This window comes from Lineus longissimus, chromosome 11 (genome assembly GCF_910592395.1).
Source record: "Lineus longissimus chromosome 11, tnLinLong1.2, whole genome shotgun sequence".
Classification (NCBI taxonomy): domain Eukaryota; kingdom Metazoa; phylum Nemertea; class Pilidiophora; order Heteronemertea; family Lineidae; genus Lineus; species Lineus longissimus.
In genome coordinates, this window is record NC_088318.1 from 2,572,778 (window position 1) to 2,592,963 (window position 20,186).

General features: G+C 43.9%; 1 protein-coding gene across 2 annotated transcripts in view; it reads left to right on the forward strand.

The window, feature by feature from the left end:
• Positions 1–20,186, forward strand: part of LOC135496126 (E3 ubiquitin-protein ligase rnf213-alpha-like) — a 64,105-nt gene that overhangs the window by 10,529 nt on the left and 33,390 nt on the right. For both annotated transcript variants that reach the window (XM_064785266.1, XM_064785264.1), the window contains exons 18-54: positions 164–337; positions 560–1,163; positions 1,529–1,724; positions 2,201–2,322; positions 2,566–2,640; positions 2,794–2,900; positions 3,018–3,159; positions 3,525–3,708; positions 3,897–4,119; positions 4,268–4,417; positions 4,890–5,001; positions 5,463–5,598; positions 5,796–6,095; positions 6,619–6,816; positions 7,081–7,324; positions 7,580–7,818; positions 8,128–8,350; positions 8,748–8,834; positions 9,108–9,254; positions 9,811–9,995; positions 10,127–10,352; positions 10,641–10,811; positions 10,950–11,125; positions 11,332–11,626; positions 12,163–12,236; positions 12,636–12,768; positions 13,297–13,679; positions 14,023–14,149; positions 14,480–14,677; positions 15,162–15,292; positions 15,454–15,658; positions 15,926–16,102; positions 16,279–16,494; positions 16,848–17,028; positions 17,310–17,457; positions 17,768–18,108; positions 18,520–18,692. In XM_064785266.1, the coding sequence (XP_064641336.1) occupies positions 164–337; positions 560–1,163; positions 1,529–1,724; positions 2,201–2,322; positions 2,566–2,640; positions 2,794–2,900; positions 3,018–3,159; positions 3,525–3,708; positions 3,897–4,119; positions 4,268–4,417; positions 4,890–5,001; positions 5,463–5,598; positions 5,796–6,095; positions 6,619–6,816; positions 7,081–7,324; positions 7,580–7,818; positions 8,128–8,350; positions 8,748–8,834; positions 9,108–9,254; positions 9,811–9,995; positions 10,127–10,352; positions 10,641–10,811; positions 10,950–11,125; positions 11,332–11,626; positions 12,163–12,236; positions 12,636–12,768; positions 13,297–13,679; positions 14,023–14,149; positions 14,480–14,677; positions 15,162–15,292; positions 15,454–15,658; positions 15,926–16,102; positions 16,279–16,494; positions 16,848–17,028; positions 17,310–17,457; positions 17,768–18,108; positions 18,520–18,692 (7,203 nt within the window). The remainder of the gene's footprint in view (positions 1–163; positions 338–559; positions 1,164–1,528; positions 1,725–2,200; positions 2,323–2,565; positions 2,641–2,793; positions 2,901–3,017; positions 3,160–3,524; positions 3,709–3,896; positions 4,120–4,267; positions 4,418–4,889; positions 5,002–5,462; positions 5,599–5,795; positions 6,096–6,618; positions 6,817–7,080; positions 7,325–7,579; positions 7,819–8,127; positions 8,351–8,747; positions 8,835–9,107; positions 9,255–9,810; positions 9,996–10,126; positions 10,353–10,640; positions 10,812–10,949; positions 11,126–11,331; positions 11,627–12,162; positions 12,237–12,635; positions 12,769–13,296; positions 13,680–14,022; positions 14,150–14,479; positions 14,678–15,161; positions 15,293–15,453; positions 15,659–15,925; positions 16,103–16,278; positions 16,495–16,847; positions 17,029–17,309; positions 17,458–17,767; positions 18,109–18,519; positions 18,693–20,186) is intronic.

Here is a 20,186-nt window from a genome sequence, read left to right on the forward strand (position 1 = left end):
TTTTTCAGTAGACTTGAGGTGAACTGGGATGGTATCATTTGTTGGCTTGTTGTTGAGTAATTGAGGACAATCATGAGGTGTGGGTTGGAACCCCAACTGTTTGGTTTAAAAGACACTCATTTTACCAGTTTTGCAGATTAGAATATCCTTCGTTTTTCTTTAGGACATCCGAGATGTCATTCAGTTGACGGTGCCTACATTGAAAGACGATCCGAAGAGAATGTACAACATTGATCAGCTGAATGAACTCCAGAGCAAACTGATGTTGATGTCGTCTGGGAAGAGAGGTAACAAAGATGAGGGTGTGCAGCACAGCCAGATTGACAGATTCACAGAGGTAGGTTGAATTTTGTCCAACACCGACCTCACTCGCATGCGTACAATAGAATGAGTGGGGTATGGCTAAAATGTGGACACATGTCCTCTTCAACATTTTTAGTAAATGATTGATCCGCAGTCTGTTAAAAGTGCTGCTTGTATAAATCACCTTACTTTTGCTGCTTTAGGTTGGTTTCCCTCCCCTTCCGTGTCGTTCAGTGTCACCTTTTCCACATTTTAGATCTTTGAAGGTGTGACCAGGCTTGCCAAAGCCTACATCAGAATATGTTCTGCTGGAAATATCCTCTTCCAAGATTGGGTGTCGACACTGATTTGCAAGTTGACAACGAAAAACAATATCCGGGTCGACTTCCATCTGAAGAAGGGAATATTGATGGAGAAGAACCAAGGTCAACTGACACAACAGATCCACAATCTGGCCGACTTCATGGAGTCTTGTTTACAAGATTGGCAGGAATATCTCGTCAGGCAGCGTGGGAAGTATCCGCAGCTGAATCATTTCACAACGGCACAAATTGTCCTACTTCGCAGTGAGTTTGCCACGGTCACTAGTGCAGACGTCAAAAGCTTGACGTATAATATGCTTCATAGCGTCAAAACCAATGCCAGGAGAGAGGATTTGATTGGGGCAGTGCGAGCTGCTCACAATTATCTTGAGGCAAAGGCATCGCCGCAAAAGGAAGAGGAGGACACAGAAATGCCTGAGGAACCATCAGAGAACTTGCTTGATTTGAAGGAGCGGCTAATCGGAGCGGGCTTCAGTGAGAAGTTGGCGTGTCTGGCTATCCGGGAGAATGTAAGGGTCGGCTACGATGAGGATAAGTGTAAGTGTGTTTACCTCCAATAATTTTGAAAATCCCGTTCGGAAATAATTGAAGTACCTGTGGTCAAATGCAGGCAACTGAGGTTGTCTTAATGAGCACTTTTTGCTAGGTAATCAGAAAAGGGAAAGGGGTACAGTTATAGCCTCCACAATATAGAAAACAGCTCGGCCCATTGTCATAAAGTGTGTTACCTAATAACATCATGTTGACAAGTCATTTCATCAGACTGTGCAGTACGCATTAATGAGTACAGAGGCTATAATTGTATTTGGCCATAATTGTACCACCTTGCTTTACATTCGTGTAATTTCCTGAAAATGCACCCAATGTTACCCTGTGACTGAACCAAATTGAACTTCGTTCAGGTATGGTCTGGTGTTTTGAGAATCGGGACAGAATCGACAATGCCAATAGTGATGATGATGATGATGAGGATGGGGATGTGACGATGGGCAATGATGGAGAGGCTGAAATGATGAGAGATCTTGATCGACTGCAGCCAACCACGTCGATGAATACTGTGACATCAGAACTGTTGGGTCAGCTGGATAGGCATGAGAAGTATGTCTGGCATCTGATTCGGTTGAAAAAGATTGTGCCGTGTATTTACTTCTTACTGGGACTTCTTAGCTGGTTGAGCAATCAGAAGAGCTCTATCATGCTTGTTCGGCCCAGACAGCCTCGGCAATGGGGTTTACAGGGCTTCTGACTGGGCGGTACCCGAGTGGAAGGCCCACATTCTTGCTCGGGAAAGTGGCAATCTCAGCCCGCTCATTGATATTGTGAAAGTCATGAGACAGAAAACGAAACATGAGTCGAGTTTGAGACCAGTGTCATGGACGCAGCAAGCTTGGGGGGCTGAAGTTGTCGAAAAAGTGTGTTTTTGACCATGATTTTCGGCAAAAGTTCTGCGAAACTTTCATATTGCCCCCCCCCCCCCGACCAAAAAGCTAGCTATGCCCTGGAGTGTTATTTGACAGGGGTTAAGTTACTAGTGCTGTGGAGTTTCGGCTCATAAACTCCTCGTTCACTTCCAGGGCCCTGTGTGATCAGCTCAAGGAACTCTGGGTCAAGTTTCTCAGTTCGGTCTCGATGAGCGTGAAGGACTACCGCAGCGTCGAGCATCTCGGATTGATTCTGGACCGGCTCTCAGACAGAGGTAAGAGAGGCAAAAAATCTAGTCTGAGAACTTCCATGTAAAATTAAACCTATCTTCATCATTTTAAGGTTTACATGTCAGCTGACTTCAGTTTGAATTTTCTGATTTAGGTCTGTTTCCCTAGCAACTGGGAAGAATTGTTTTCTTAAAATTTGATGAAAAGTGTGTATTGAGTGTAGTTTGAGGTCACTCATGTAAAATAACTCGTTGACTTATTTCATTTTTCAACCTCTACTCTTTCAGAGGGCAGAATATTACTTAGGACCTTCCCACCATTTCTGAGATCAGGGCGACCCAACTTGATTGTCTGCCCAGAAGGTAGGTGGCCGTCTGCTTGAAATCTTATCTTTTTCCTGACCTAATCTTATCCGCTAGTATTTCTACTATTGGCTAATAACTGATAGTTGTCTCAGTCAAAAACGGTTCCAAAAAAGCTGAAAGCATAAAATGTAACCCTGCTCTCTTTTTCAGCTGATATATACAACATGGTACTCAGCCTTTACATGGATGACCCCAAGCTTCCTCTACCAGATGATGAGGAGATCCTTCTCTGTACAAACTCAACTACCACAGAGGAAGTAAGTGACTAGGTTTCTCCACTATGCTTTTTGTGACTGGTGATGTGTCCTACTTTCTGGCCGAGAGTTCATTTTCTTTTTTGTTGTCATCTTCTTATTCCAACTCCTCCTTGGTAGGTTGACTTGCTCTGGCAACGAGCGACTTGCGATCAGATGAACCAGGGCAAGATCTACTGCCTGGTGAACGCCGACAGACTTGACTATGATGTCAGCGATAGCGTCGAGAAGTCATTGGAGAAGCACATCAAAGGAAAGAAAGGTAACAGGATTTTTCTGCACTTTATCTTGATCTACTCTCGGGGAAATTGCTAGACAACAAAAACTACTCATTGTCGATTTCTCCCCTGGTGGCACATTGGATGCATGTAAAGTATTGGGTTTTCGCTACAAAGTTGGTCAGTTATGGCTGCCTTAAAGTTTCTTATGGATATATCTCTGAATAGTCTGCATGTCTTCCTTGTCTATTTATATAATGAACTATTTTTCCACATTGCACAAAAACCAGAATACCATAGACTGTAGACCTGTCAACCCCATACAATGTAAACATTGCAGTCAATGGTAGTGTTTTTTATTTCTGTCAAAGTTGCAGTCAACTGTAGTGTTGTTATTTCTGTCTTGCAGACTATCGCCTGGTCATCGTCTGCTCGTCAGAGCGAGAGGACAAATCCCGCATGGTTACGGCACTTGACCGTGACAGATGCAACCTGCTGATCCGTCCCACAGCCGAGATCAGTGAATACCTGAAACAGCAGTTCAAGAGAGATTATCCCGGGGACCAGTCAGCACCAAAGTTAGATTACGATAAGTAAGTTCATTTGGAAAAGTGCTTTGTGCAGTGAATCTGCCTTGAATTTAGTCCTATTGAAGGCTCATCATCACTATCATCATTATGGGACTGGAGTGCTAAGATATTGATTTCAGATGATTATGTAATGTTATGTGAGTTTGGCCCAATTGTAATTTGTGATTAAGCATAACACCAAATTTTTTCAGCTGCTCTGTTCGCCTTGTGAAATCATTCACTGCGGGGGTAGGCAAGACCCTGATTGCCACTAGAATGAGTGCAGACTTGAAGAAGGAGCATGGTGCGACTGTCAGCATCCCTCTTCACGAGAGATACGTTACAGAATCTGACCTCGTTGAAAAGCTGATCGTTCGAACAGAAGCTGGGGGTCGGAATGTTGCCAGGTTGTTTCACATAGACATCGGACACGACGTAAGTTCATGTCTGGCTTTCTATAGTTCATACTGTTGTTGATTTCATTAAGATCGTCCTATCAGATCAAGTTGGTTTTGACCTTGGCGTCGAGATTGTTGTTACTTGTAGTCTCATCGAAGGCTCCGACTTTTTGCCCATATTTCAGGTTGTGGATGGCGTGGACCATGTCCTGTTCAATCTCCTTGTCCTTCGCTGCATCAAAGATGCTTCTGGGCAATGTTGGAGGCGGTCGCCTGCTGACCTCTACCTGATTGAGAATCTGCCCTTGCTCAAGCGAGAGGTCCAGAGAACAAATGTAAGCCTCAGTGTTTTGCGGTGTTGTGGTGATTGTGATGCGATTGTTCCCTTGAAAATAGATTTGGATTATGTATCGCAAGCATACCCTGCTATACAGACATGAAGATCAGTCCAATGGTTACGGCCTCTGTTTTTTAGGGTAAACGGGCACATTTAAGTGCATCTGGTGTATAGCTTATATGAAAATACCCCAAGAAACAAAGAATATGATCAATGGGCTCGTCTCCTGGGGTGTATAGCCTGGTATACTCGCACACAGTGGATTAGAACTTGATCATTTACAAGTTACTTCAACTAGAGGATTAATTGATCTTGGGGGAGAGGGTTCAGCTAAAATCGGATAAATTTGGCCTCGTAAAAACTGGATAAAATCTCGAGTAGCACTCTTCATTTGTGCCTTTTCAATGAATGATAAAATACATTTAACTTTCATTTGCTTGGCTTCCATCTTGTTTCTTTCCTATCTTCAGCAAACAGAAAAAGTTCAGTTCGTTCATCGCATGCTGAATATTCTTCCAAGTGTAACCTGCCGACCGCCAAAGGAAACGTTGAAGATATTGAGGAATGAATATCGACCAGAAGGTAAACAAAACAAACCTGGCCACAGCCGAAAAAGAACTGTGCTAAATTCATCAATGAATAATCGGTTAAAAGGAGCTCAACTCAGCTGATTAATTCGATTATGTCTCTTGAACTCTGCCAAGAAACCCTCTACTCAATAAGTATCATACCTGGAAAAGCTGAAAGTTGGAAGAAGTTATCCTCCCTCTTCTACTTTATTTGCTCTCTTTAGAATCAGGGTGTCCTATCAAATGCTGAACCGTGTTTGTTTTGTAGATTTTAGCCAGGATGACCCCCCTGCTGCATGATAATATATGTACTAGCAAAGAGTTTCAGAGACCGTACATATACTTGAGGGACTTGACAGCCAGGAGACCGGCTGTTCCCCAACCAGAATTGATGAATACGGATAGAGTTCCAGAGCTAGAACTGCTGCTCAGGTTCAGCATAACTTTCAGCTAAAGTGTTGTGTCCTGTTTTAGATTTCAATCGTGATGACCCGCTGCTTCACAACGACATCTCTACCAGCCAGGAATTCCAGGGACCGTACAGATACCTGACGGAGTTGACAGGACGACAGGACACTCCTCCGTTCTTTTGGCTGGACTTGCTCCTGAGGTATGACATGATTTTGTCCTGGTTTTGCAAGACCGAAAATCTCATAAAATCAATGGAGAGTATCTCTGTTTGAAGGGCAGCAACAAATGTCACTGATTGACATTTCAGACCACCGATGCAATACATTGTGGAAGGTTTCCTGTTTAAATGCTTTGATAATAGGCCTAATGGCTGACCTCAATGCTTAAACATTTCAGATACTGTGGGGTTGAAAATCCGTCATGGGCCGAACTGCGTCACTTCATCTCGTTCCTAAACATCCAACTCCACGACTGCGAACATTCCGACTTCTGCTCAGACATACTGAAAGACGTTTTCCCAGGATTCACAGCGTTCGTTGTCAACTTCATGATTCAGATGTCGAAGGATTTTGCCACTCGGTCGTTGAAGATGTCGGAAGAAACGCCCCAGTTACAGCAGGACATGAAGGATGAGGCTATGGAGGAAGAGGAGGAGGATGAACTGCCCATTGCTCTTCGCAGGACGTGGGAAACAAGGTACGTCAAGTGTCGTCTGCTCAGGGCTTTTGCATGAGCTGGTGTCTGTTGATGTTTACTCCATGCTGTTAAAATAGGTGACGTCTGCTCCTACTGGCTGTTACGTCTGCTCTAGGCTGTTGAATTAAGTGACGTCTGCTCCTGCTGGCTGTTGAAATAGGCGACGTCTGCTCCAGGCTGTTGAATTAAGTGACACTATCTCCAGGTTGTTGAATTAGGTGATGTGTGCTCCAGGCCTTCAATTTAGGTGATGTGTGCTCCAGGCCTTCAATTTAGGTGATGTGTGCTCCAGGCCTTTAATTTAGGTGATGTGTGCTCCAGGCCTTCAATTTAGGTGATGTCTGCTCCAGGCCTTGGAACTAGGTTTCATCTCCTCCAGGTTGTTGAATAAGGTGTCGTCTTCTCCAGGACTTTCAATACGGTGGCTTCTGCTCCAGGCATTTGATGAGGTGACCTCTGCTCCTGGCGAACCAATGGGCCGACATCTTCTCGTAACTTATTACTCCACTATTTTCAATTTCAGCCCCCATCCATATATTTTCTTCAATCCTGACCATCACTCCATTACATTCCTTGGCTTCAACATTGACAAGGAGACGGGTAACTTGATCGACCACCAGACGAAAGCCGTTCTGAAGGAGAAAATCATGTCAAAACAACTGTTCGAGGCACTCAACAGACAGGGTGTGAACCTTTTGGAGAACTTTGATAACCTAACAAGGTCAGTTTAGCTCCTTTCTTGTTTTGTCAGCTAGAAACCAGGTGGGACTTAGATTTTCAATTGTTTGATTGGATGTAACATTGATTTTGTGTCCAGGGTTTTGATTTTGATGAAATCGTCGAGATAGATGTTCAGTCACTTTTCTTTATCCTAAAAATTGATCTAATTGATGTTACATGTAGATTGGTGGATGTCCCTTGTTTGGGTAAAATGGCAAAAAAAATGTCTTAGTCAGATGTCAATGTGATGTTGTTCATATTTCAGGGCTGAAAAGATCACCAAGCTGTGCACAGTGATGGGAACTGAGATGGTCCACGACCCAGATGAAACGTACGAACTGACGACGGACAATGTCAAAAAGATGCTGGCAATCTTCATGAGGTTCCGCTGCAGCATCCCAGTGGTCATGATGGGCGAGACGGGATGTGGTAAAACGAGGCTCATCAAGTTCATGTGCGACCTTCAGACCCAGCCGGGGGAAGAAGTCAAGAATATGGTGCTCATGAAGGCGAGTATTTAACTTATTTGAGAAAAATTGAGTGTTTGTGGAACAAGTACTTTCTGTAGCATGTTTTGAAGAAGGTTTTTTTGCAACCTACCACAGTTAGGTACAAGATTGGATCGTTCAATGGCTTATCTGTTTCCTGGTTTGAAGGTCAAGGTCAGTCAACAGCTTATCTGTTTCCGGTTGTGGAAGTGAAGGTTGGTCAACAGCATATTAGGTCGCTGTTGTGAAGTTCAAGGTCAATCTGTTTTTCTTCAGGTTCATGGTGGTACATCACATGCAGAAATCATTGCAAAGGTTAAAGAAGCGCAGATGCTCTCGGCCAATAATCGAGCAATGTTCCCCAGAATGGACACCATCTTGTTCTTTGATGAGGCGAACACGACTGAGGCGATCGGTCTGATCAAAGAGATCATGTGCGACCAGAGCATGAATGGTGAGCGCATCAACACCAACGCAGGTCTTAAATTCGTCGCTGCCTGCAATCCTTACAGAAAGTAAGTAGTTTTGTTGTTTTTGGGAGAGAGCTCTTTTATTATGGGATGCATCTCCAACCAAATATCTAAGTTATCTCTTGTGTTCATTTTGAGATGCACATATTTGGAAATTTAGCTATGGTGGAACTAAAAGGAGACACAGCTGCTGCTTAGAGTTTCAAAATTGATGTCTTATGCTGACAAGGTGAGCTCTCACTGGTGGTCTTTTGACACTGATTGGTTGTCAATTTCCCCTTAATTGAATTCCTTCACGAACTCGAACATATCAGATAACATTTGCCTGACTATGTTTCGATGTACTTTTTCTAGGCATTCACAAGAGATGATTCACAACCTTGAACAAGCAGGTCTCGGTTACAACGTCAAAGCCGACAAGACGGCTGACAAACTCGGCCGCGTTCCCATGAGGCAGCTGGTGTACCGGGTGCAACCTCTGCCGCAGAGCATGCTGCCTCTGGTCTGGGACTTTGGACAGCTCAGTGATGAGGTGGAGAAGATGTACATTAGACAGATTGTACAGAGATACATCGAGGTAAGTGTAGGGCAGATATTGGATTCAATTTCTTGTAGTTCGGTTGCTTGAAATGGAAACTTGAGATGGACCACAAGTCTTCTTTAAGCACCTTGAAGGTACCCTAGAGTACCATTAGTATGTTGAATTGACGAAGTTTGATGAGAGGGTTACTGTGTACAAGTGGTTTACTTCAAGACATCCCACAGCATCTGTACTACTTTCTGTGGCCTCTTTCAAGGCAGTGATGTTACATGCCATCATATTATGCATCATGCATGAACCATAATTGCATCATGACACCATAAGGCCGGTAGCCAGTATTGCTGGCTTTCATAGCATGCGTAAATGCCTGTGACTCTGGCAAATGTTGTAGAAACCGATATTTTGGCGTTGAATTTGTTATTTCGTTTTGCAGCATGGCAAGCTACTAAATTACCCCGGACTGAATGCGATCATCACAGACATTTTGGCTGCCTCACAGGACTTCATGAGACAACAGAAGGTAGGCGGTTGATTAATGTTCAACTTCCCTTGCTCTGATATAAATTCATGGTCACACAAGATCCCTATCTATGATTCCCCATTGAGGTTGCCTTGACGTACCTGACTCGTTACATGAGCTTCTCCTTTAAAAAGGAAAAGCTCTTATGTGATTTTTGTAGCATTCACTTAGCTAGGGTTATGATGTTGGCTGCGCTTCTGACAGGTTTGCTGATACGCTAAAAAGTGATCTAGAATCTAGAATTTCAACTGTTTATCGTTTTCCCCTCTTCAGAATGAGTGTAGCTTTGTGAGTCTGCGAGATGTCGAGCGGTCGATGGATGTGATGTCATGGTTCTGCAGCCAGCGCAGACGCCTCTACAAGCTGATGGATGAAGATGAGGCGGGGAATACGGAAGACAAAGATGAAGAAGAAGAAGAGGTAATGAACTTGGTCAGACGGTTTATTCAATCCAATTGCCGCGAGTTTATTATCCCCAAGCAGAAGAAAGAGGGACTATTTCTCAACAAGAAACTTATTGAGAAATTCCTCAGTTCACTTTGCTGAAGCCAAGTTTGAAGTGCCTGCTCTCCCCGACAGTTTGGTCTCCTCTGAGTTCTCCAGTCCCTTCCTACATTACATTACAGATCACTGAACATGGTTATAGAGCTGCTGGTGTAACGTTTTTGAGTGTTTGCCTGCATTGGCTAATATTTATAAAGACTAGTAAATGCTTTTACTACAGTTTTCTTCAGAGATGGCTAGTGTAAATGTACATGAAGTTTAAAGTAAAAGCATTTACTAGTCTTTTATAAATATCAGCCATTGTTAGGGAAAGCTGAAAGATAGATTGACATGTTCTCTCTGTTTGAAGTCATGGTCTCTCTAGGTGTATATTGTAAGGAAACACTTAAATATGATAAACAACCAAAAAAAGTTACACCTCTCTTCAATACTTTCCGGCCTCAGCTCATCTCAAGAATTTATTTTTCATCAGACGGAAGAAGATGAAGAACATTGTGATGACGTGACGCGGTCGTTGATCCTTGCTCTTGGCGTCTGCTACCACGCGTGCTTACAGGAAAAGACTAGGGTCGAGTACAGAGATCACATTGCTAAGTTTTTCAAGCAGCCGTGTGTGTTACCTAATGGATCGGAAACACTGCGGAATGAAATCACAAGGTAGATCATGTTAAAAGTCTGTTAGTTCCTTAAACGAACAATTACATTGATATAGCCTTACTTGATGTTGTCATTGTTTGGAATGAGAGGGTTGTACAGTTTTATTGAATTGGCTTCATTTCGTTCTACAGATGTCAAGATGTGTTCCTGGAGCAAGTGAAAATCTCGGAGCCAAACATCGCCCCCAACCAGGCACTGAAAGAGAACCTCTTCATGATGGTCGTCTGTATCGAGCTACGCATACCGCTCTTCTTGGTCGGCAAGCCTGGCTCATCCAAATCGCTGGCAAAACTCATTGTGACTGATGCAATGCAGGGAGAGACTGCGAGGACACCTTTATTCAAAGCATTGAAACAGGTAGAGTTTGTTTCGTCACTGATTAGCCAATTTTCAGACAAACTTGGTCAAATTCTCTTGTTCCTAATCTGCAGATGTGGTGTGTGACAACAGTAGAAAGAAGCCTCCGATAAATAGTGCAGAAAGTTAAAATAAAAACCTTCAGAAGCTGACAACTTAGATGGAGATGTACGTCTGTCTATGTGCTCTCTTTGGCCTTTTGATTTGCACCAATAGCATAGCATGACAGTTTTGGCAATCTTAGCTTTAACATATTTTCTCGGCAAACTCTTTCAAATTCCATTTCAGGTCCACATGGTGTCGTTCCAATGCTCTCCCCTGGCGACCCCTGACGGTATCAAGGGTACGTTCAGGCAGTGTGCCCGGTTCCAAAAGGACAAGAACCTCGATCAGTTTGTCTCAGTCGTGGTGTTGGACGAGGTTGGTCTTGCTGAAGACTCTCCAAGGATGCCTCTGAAGGTGAGTGGGCAGTTTTGAATCATCTTGTCATCATCATCATCGTGTCCCGGAGCACTGCTACCGCTGGGGCAACCTGCGCATTTGACCAGTTGAATCTGATTGAGCGATTGATTCACCTTCTCCTTTTGATGTTTGCAGACTCTGCACCCCCTGCTTGAGGATGGGACATGCGGCAGTGATGATGAGCCTCTGCCCCACATGAAGGTCGCCTTCATCGGCATCTCCAACTGGGCCCTAGATCCGGCCAAGATGAACCGGGGCATTCTGGTCCAGCGTGGCGTACCAGACGAAGAGGAACTCAGAAAGAGTGCTGAGTAGGTTTAGTGGATGTTTTGCACCTTATAATGTAACAATATCACGAAGCCTTTTTATTGGGCGTCTTTGGTCCCCTGGTTAACTGGATTTACATCTTAAAAATTACTCAATCGGGTTGACAAGTCTTGATCTCACCATTTACCAGGTCATGGTAAACTGGACCTGTTAATCACAGATGATTATGTTATAAATTGTTTACTTCCAGGGGTATATGCTCCACCGATGTGAGGGTCCTCACCCACATCAAGGCCATCATCCCCAACATGGCTAAAGCCTATCTCCAGCTTTACAACTCTGCGTTAGAAATCAGGGAATTCTTCGGACTTCGAGATTTCTACAGTCTCGTCAAGATGGTGTATGCCTTCGCTAACCATTCCTGCCGACCACCCACATGGTACGAACTCGAGCATGCTGTTTTGCGTAATTTCGGTGGATTGGAGAAGGCGAACCCCGTGCAAGTGTTCACCGAGCATTGCAACATGCTGGGACATCATGAGAAGGTGAGTGATCAAGTTTCTGAAACATTCTACGATTATGGTGATCTCTGTGTCGATACGCTGTGTGATATTTTAACAGCCAAATTTTATCATTGTGCTATCATGCCCTATAAAAGGTGAGTGATCAAGTTTCTGAAACATTCTACGATTATGGTGATCTCTGTGTCGATACGCTGTGTGATATTTTAACAGCCAAATTTTATCATTATGCTATCATGCCCCATAACAGGTAAAACAAATTGAATAGTTGAATACAACATTGTATTGCCATTGAAGCCAACATAACTCTATTGATTCAAGAAGACCTTGTCTTGGAGAAGATGTTTCAAAAGAACTTTTGCAGCAATCTCTAATACTTTTTTTTCTCTGGGGATCTGAAGAGGGGTGTTGGGGGGTGAAACACCCGCCGTGAAGGTGTTAACATATCACAATGATATTGAGTTCCACATTGGTCAGTGACATCATTTGACGTCAAGCTGGGCAGTTTTTCTCTGATGATGTCATGTGCACAGTCGCTGTAGAATATGTTCTTGTTCCAGCGTGGTCGTGGCGACCCAAGGTGCGACCCGACTGGATTGATTGAGGCATGTCTCCTTGGAAACGAAGTGTACAGGTAAGGGTTTCAACCAATGAGTACCAAGTTCTGAGGAATATTTCCCTTGGTTTTTTGTGCTGTTCTTGACTCATTCCAATAAGAAAAATGATGAATCTGGTTGGCTTACTCAATCTAAAGTACAATTCAACCTCTCCATTAAGGACACCCTTGGGACTGACAAATGCTGTCCTTAACAGAGAGGTGTTTTGTTTAGAGAGGTCGAATTGAATGGAAACAAACAATTTGGGACAAAACTTGTCTGTAATAGAGATTGTCCTTAATAGAGAGGTGTCCGCTAAGGAAGGTTCCACTGTACTTCTGTTCAAAATAGCAGAGTAGCAGAGAAAATGTTTGAAAGTGTCCGATTGTAATAAGTACTGGGCATACGAATAAACGAAAGTTTTCTTTGTATTTCAGAGAGAGTCGCTACCTGCTCATCCTGACTGAAAACTACGCAGCATTAGGAATCCTCCAGCAACATCTTCTGGAGATGCAGGACACCATCATCATCTTCGGCAGCAGTTTCCGTAGCGATCAAGAATACACTCAGGTGAGCGGTTGGATCAATTTTTCGACTGTCGTGGCCAGACTGAAAAAAAACCCATAACAATTCCGTGCGGCTGGGAAATCTCCCCAGACGCACAGAAAGAGATAAGTCTGATTCTGCTACCTACCTCATGACGTTATTTCTAGTGAAATTGTGGCGGCAATTCGAAACGATGATGTGGTAAATGCAATGACTGAATGTTGATGACATGTTGTGCTCTGTTGATATGAGAACGGGTTTTTGATGCTGCTTGTCCAACGGGTAAGACCGTTGTGACTGAGGTTGTGTGAGATCAGAAAAAGTATCGTTGGTGTGTCCTGACGTCTTGACGTCCCCACCTTATTGGTGTGGCGTCAGATGTCCCTTGTGACGTCACCCGTGGTGGTGAGGATGCACCGGTCTTGACATGTGTGGTTGTCAAGGGTTATGATCTGTTGCCTTTTTTCACGTCACAATTCCAAAATGAACATAAATGTTATATGACTCTTAAACAAATTAAGATGTTTGACCCCGGCTATTGTTTCTCTTCAGGTGTGTCGTAACATCAACCGCATCAAGAAATGCATGGACACAGGAAAGACCGTTGTGCTGCTGAATCTGGAGTCGCTGTACGAGTCGCTCTATGATGCTCTCAACCAATATTACGTCTACATGGGTGGGCAACGATACGTGGATCTGGGACTTGGAACCCATCGCGTCAAGTGTCGGGTGGATGAACGATTCAGGCTCATTGTTGTTGCAGAGAAGGATGTTGTCTATGAGAAGTTCCCTATTCCCCTCATCAACCGTCTCGAGAAACACTTCCTCGCCATGACGACTGTTCTCGACGAATCACAGATCAGAGTTGCTAAAGAAGTCGAGAAGTGGGCGACAGACTTTGTTACAAGGTCACAGCCAGTGATGTTTGGTTCAAGGTGAGAGCAAGTTGATCATTTTATCACCAGGGAGTGGGGGGGGGGGGGGGCTTTTAAAAGTACATGTAGGTACATGTGAAAAGACTCGAGAAAACGCAGCTTTTCTGCTGAGAACCTTATAGAAATATCTTATTACATGAGCTTCAATAGTATTGTTGTGGTTTGCAATAACACAAAATTGTATTGAGGTCCAGGGTACTGTCAGCTTTCAATAGTTATCTCAGTTATCTTCAGTTACAATATTCGTGAAGCACCAATGTTTATTTTTACTGACAGCACTTGTCAAATATTTGAGTTCTCTTGTTAACAAGTTTATTCATGACTAAAATTGTTTTGGTTCCAGGGTTCAAAAGCAGCTGAATCCCGGTGATGTATTCTGTGGCTTCCATGCCGACACAGCCGCGTCAATCGTCCTGCAGATCACTAAAGCCCTGGGAACTCCTTCTAATACCCCTGGATGGGCAAGAAAAGTGCGTAGACTTTGAATGAAATTTTTTACGTCTTAACTTAGTCATCGGATCGTCTTGGCCTTAGCTAGTCTGTGACGTCCTGACGTCAATCAAGCTGAAGTGACGTCTGTTTGGCTCAGATCCTCAAGACCCAAGTTACTGGACAGTTGTGGGTTCTCTGTGTGCTTTGATTGAAACAGCCGGAGAAATCCTTGGAAAGTTTGGAAAAACCTGGCAATGTTAAACAGGAAATCTTTACAAAGTGTTTTAAAAACTGATATAAAAAATCGGCCCATTCAGGGAAAGTAACTGTCGATATTGGTATGCTGACCCGCCAAGTTTTTTTCACAGGTTTACACCAGGTGTAAGGACATCCTCCTGGCGTGTGCCACCCCGGACTCCGTCTTGAGGCTCAAGAACACCAGCCTTATAGCAGAAGAGACGGAACTGGTTGAGAAGTACTTTAAGGACAACAAGCACCGGAGCCTCCAGGATCATGTCAGGTATCTCCTGAAGGAATATAAAGCGAAGGAGGATGTTTTCTTGGAGGTGAGTGAAATTGGTTTACACTACCTGTGACACGGTACGGTTATTGACTTGAGTCGAGGGTGAGCTCCAGCCGGCCGGGAGGCGATCTTTTCTGTTGTACGTGTGTGTCCAGTGCTGGATAAAACTGGACTAACTCAACAGAATGTGAATGGTCCGATTCTTCCAAACACCCACCAGTGGCACCTCCGAACAAACTAGTCATGGGCATTTGGTCTAACGTTTGTGTGGACTAGAAGAAGCCGTGGGCTTTTGGTCTTACATATGTGAACTGACAGTGAGTAGATTGTAGCTCCCAGCTTCATGCTTTAACAGGAAATGACTTGATCATTTGAATAACATTGATTTTTGAACTTTGCTTGTGGTTATGGAAACTTTGGACGAGATTAAACCAAGCTGATTAAACCAAGCCAAACCTATTTGGATTTAGTTAACTGTTGGTTGAAGAATCATGTTTTAGTGATTTTTAAAACATCTTTGATAACAGGTGACATCGCGATCCCATCTTCTGGCCAAGAAGGATGCCAAAGCTTTGGGCGCATTCTTGAAGATCCCCCACTGCCGTCTGCTTGCCCTACAGGCCATGGACACCAAGCAACAGTTCTCAAGGGAATTAAGGTAACTATTGTCGACCCTTTTTAGGTGTTGTGAGTACATATTTACACAATTGGAAGCTTTCAAATTCAAGTTCTGTTTTCAAACTTTTGAACTGATAGTAATTTGTATAGTGTGTTATTTTATGATGCATGTAGTTGACAAAGTCTGTGGTGTCATTCTAGGGAGTTCTTCAAGCAAGAAAATGACGAGCGTGTGATGTTGCTTCAGTGCGATTCTGGTGACCAGAACAGTAATCTGATCGCGTGTGCGCGTTATCAGATCATGGAGGAGTACAATGAGGTCAAGCCGACCATGCAGGGACGCGCCCATTTCGTCTTTATCGTTCAAATGCCGAGAGTCGTAGCTGGCTCGTTTGTCGGATTCCAGGTGAGAACAATCCTACTAGAAAACCACTATCAAAAAGAGGTGTTTCAAGTCCGAAATTATTGTCAGTTTTTAAGTGCGACACATGGTTGTATCCACCTGGAGCCCATCATTTATTCATATGATGGACGTCTGACCCAAGCAGAAGCAAACCGATGTTAAGAGAAGTTGGTTAGTATAGACCAGGCTGTAGTTCACTGCCAAATGAAAATGCCCAAATTTTAGCTCCTCAAACATGTCACGGTTTATAGTTTACATTCTGCATTGTAGGGTGGAAAGTGGCACTCGGTGCACTTGGATGACCTCCGACCCCCAGCGGGGACCCAGCCGTCTGTCATCAACATGAAACAACAATCGATCAGCAGTCTGATCCACGATGCGGTGGAGAGACTCGCCATGCCCAGACAAGAGATGGGTGAACGACAGGAGACCGAGATGGAAACTGAGGTAAAGTTCAGATTAAGAATCCCATAGCTGAATAATACTTAACCTAAACATTGCTGTCTGTGGCAATCCATCAGTCGTCTGATAAAAGAAGCGGGATTGATTCTCTTCAGTGGGCTTATACAGAAAGGAGCTGGTAACAAAAGTTGCATCTATTGATGAGTTTGTATTTGTTACAGTCCTCTCTGCCGCCTGGCACCAGCACCCCAATGCCAATGGAGGTGTCAGAAACCTCCCTTGACATGGAGCAGATCAAACTCCTGGGTCTTGATAAACTGCCCCGCGAGCCGTCCGCAGATGAGTTGAGACGGGTTTTGGAGATGTCGATTGGGAGAGCACAGGTGGTTGAAGGCTGTGCTGGCACGCCGGAGGAGGATGGAGGCATGTCAGTACCGGTAAGCTTGATTTCTCTGCGATATTCATAGTTTGTGGTGGTGTCGTGCCAGCTTGGTTCATTGGTTCAATGTCCTCCGAGTTCTCAACTGCATACAGATTTTAGGTAAGATTATTTCACAGCTTGAGACATTTAAACAAGGTCCTCCTCAGTTGGCATTTGCATTCGTTGGACCATCTTTGCTAAAACAAAATCTTGTGATGTCCAAAAATGTATCAGAACAAGTCAAAAACGCCATCTTCAAAACCACAATAAGCCTTGCACTTGCAAGATGGAAAGTGTAGGTATAAGTGCATTATCTGATTACAACCAGCTCTTGTGTGTAATGATATGCATTCTGTCCTTATGTTTCAGTGTCCAGGCCCACAACCAAATCGGGTCTTTGACAGGACCCAAGAAGTTCTCGATGTTGACGGTTTAATACACGCCTGTCTACAAGGGTCGGGTGCGATGATAAAAGATCCAGACACCGTCGCGGCAGGCAGGCCGACAAGACGTCTGCAGATCCTGTCAAAGGAACTGTCAAGACAACATGGTGAGCATTTTTACCGATATGGGGCAGAGGTCAATATAAACCCTGTAACCCGCAAGAAAATGTGGTGAATTCCTGACAGTTGAATTCAAGGCCAGGGGAATTACTGTTGAATTGTGGCCCTAGAAAAAAATGCAAAGTGTCAACTATAAGAGTCAATTGCCTGACTGTGTCTGTGTGTGAAGAATCTTTTTTACAAATCTTGGTTATTCGCAAAATCCATAAGAATAAAACGCCCCCGACTCGGAAAATTTGGCATTTGACAGTATCTGTCTCTCACCTAGGTGTCACATTGATGGGTGCTCTGAGGATCCGTATTGATCAGCTGCTCACAGAGAAGGAGAATGCTATCATGACCCAAAGCTTGGACCAAGATTGGCTGAGTAAGGACGCCGCTGCCCCCGAGAATATCAACAGAGCGGGAACATTCAGGTAAATAATGAAGATTTGAGAGCTTATTCTAACGCAAGCAGTTTTCAAATGTATGCTGAAAATTGGGAATACATGTTTAACATTCCAAATATTTGGAATACATTTCCCATTGCATCAACTCCTTGACTGGTACTTGGATGCCAGTGTTGATATAATATTGCTGTAGAAGATTTCTTAAATATAGGTGAATTCGAATCTGGTCTAGATGGGAATCAAGATCAGGACCTTCTGATCGCTCTGACTGTGGCCTGTGGCTGGTCAATTTCATTTCTTAGTTAGCACGGGACAACTTCTTGACCTTATTTTTCAGCCTAGCCATACATATGATAATTGAAGGGAAAATCATGCCAACTCTGGCTGGTCTTATAGCGTACCTCGACACCAACAGTAACCTGGATATCCTGCAGCGACAGAGGACCGCACGCGATAAGTGGATATGCACCCTGTGGCTAAAGATGCTCACAGATGTTCATGTGACGCCACTGTCATACGAAAAGTTGCTCCTGTCGCCGAAGTCACGTGCAGAACTGACGGAGATGATCGCACAGCAGACGGCCGCCGGACGTCAGACATTCCAACCACAGTTTCCGTTTTCGTGGGAGGTCTATGCGCAGATGGAAATAATCATCCAGACTGCAAAGACGATGAAAGGTAGATATTCCTAGCGTTGGGGCATCATTCTTGGAGCGTACTGGGTGTGTTTAATTCCTATAATTTTGCAGGGGACGAATGTCATTTATGTGAATATAGATAGCCCATACTCATACACACATGTGGAGAACATAACGCAATATCTCAGTTAAGTTTAGTAGAACCTCTCTACTAAGGACACTCTTGGGATTGACAAATGCTGTCCTTAATTGAGAGGTGTCCTGATTCCTATGGAAATAACCAAGTAGGGACCAACTATGGTTTCCTTAATAGAGAGGGTGTCCTTAGTAGAGAGGTGTCCGCTAAGGAAGGTTCCACACTGTGTGACATTAGAATGATATTGTGAAGTAATGGACAATTCCTTAAGAAGCACAGGCAATCTAACTCCTGATATATTGTGGACTTTTTCAGAGGAAGGCCTTGAAAAGATCTGTCAGAGGTTGTTCAGCGACAGTGCTATCGGAATGTTCTTCAGGGACTTCTTGAATGATAAACCAGAGACAGTGTATGATGAGATGTTGGATCTCTACATATCCGACTTCATCCACATGAGTGTGCGTTGTGGCCAGGAGGGGATGCAGGAGGTAGGTTGGCCCAAGGGGGTCACAGTTCTAAACCCAATGCCGATTATCGACTAATTTTCTAGCTGGTGATGTATAGTAACCTTTCTTATGAGTAGCACTGTAATGTGTAAATCTTGGAATTAAGTGTGCGGGATTATTGGAATTGGGTTCAGATAAGATACCTGTGAATAATCGTGGAAAATTCCCACGGTCTACTTTTAATCCTCCATTCTCCCCAGCGTGATCAATTTCGTGATCAATTACGTCAGCATTGATGCGGCTCCTCATTGGATGGAGACGCATCAACGTTGCCCCCTGATTGGTGCAGACAAAGCTGCGCGTGAATACAAAACAGCTGTCCGCACGCTCTCGGCAGAGAGAGATGGAGAGAGAGAGAGAGAGAGAGAGTTATTCCAGTCTCCCGAGTATTTCTAGTCACGTGCACGAATCGTCATCCCAACGAACTATTTTATCAATTATGACTTTGGTGTGTATAATTTTGTGAAGCAGTGTTAGAATAAAGGATCCGGACGTTAGAAGGCAAATCCAGGACTTCTTACTTTTGTAACCCGTGCAAATACAACATGGCGACCTTCCCAGGATCTTCAATTCGTGAGGACAGTGAGTCCGGATGCGTTTCAGTCTTGGAGCAGATTTTAACCAAGGACTCCGTTTTTCACGCCACGTGCTAGTGCTACTGCAGTGCATTATGTACAGTACGTGTACACCTACGTGATTTCTAACTCGCTCATTTCATCGGGAGGCAGAATAGTGACGTTCGTTTGTCAATATAATATTTATAAAATCGTGAATTTTTCCTAAACTGTTCGTGACGTAAGTGCGAATTTCATTATATATCGTCACTTTGTTATAAATCACTGTGATCCCCATGAATCACTGTGAGTGTGAGCGCAGCATTTTTAGCTCACCTCTTAGCAGAGGTGAGCTTATCCCATACCGTGGCGTCCGTCGTCCGTCGTCGTCGTCGTCGTCGTCGTCGTCCGTCGTCGTCCGTCGTCCGTTAGCAGGGCACGTTTCGTAACTGTTAGAGCTATTGAGTTGAAACTTGGTACACATGTACCCTTATGTAATGACACCTTGGAGACCAAGTTTCGGTCCGATTCGTTTCATGGTTTGGCCACCAGGGGGCCAAACGTTAAAAGTGAAAATATGCAATATCTCCCTTAATAGTAGTCGGGAAATTTTGAAAAAAATATGGTAGGTACTTCTAGCAAAGGTGCATCATATATCCTCCGGGTTTTTGATTTGACCTCCTTTTCAAGGTCACAGAGGTCAAATGGTGTAAATTGGCCATTAGGATGTAACGATGGCACGTTTCTAAACTGCAATGACTATTGATACCAAATTTGGTACACATTTACCCCTTAGTCAGGTGATCTCAGGGACCGAAGTTTGGTCCAATATGATTCACCACTTGACCACCAGGTGGCAAAATCCAAAAACCTTAAAAATGTGATTATTCCTTAACTTCTTGCCCGATTGCCACCAATTTGA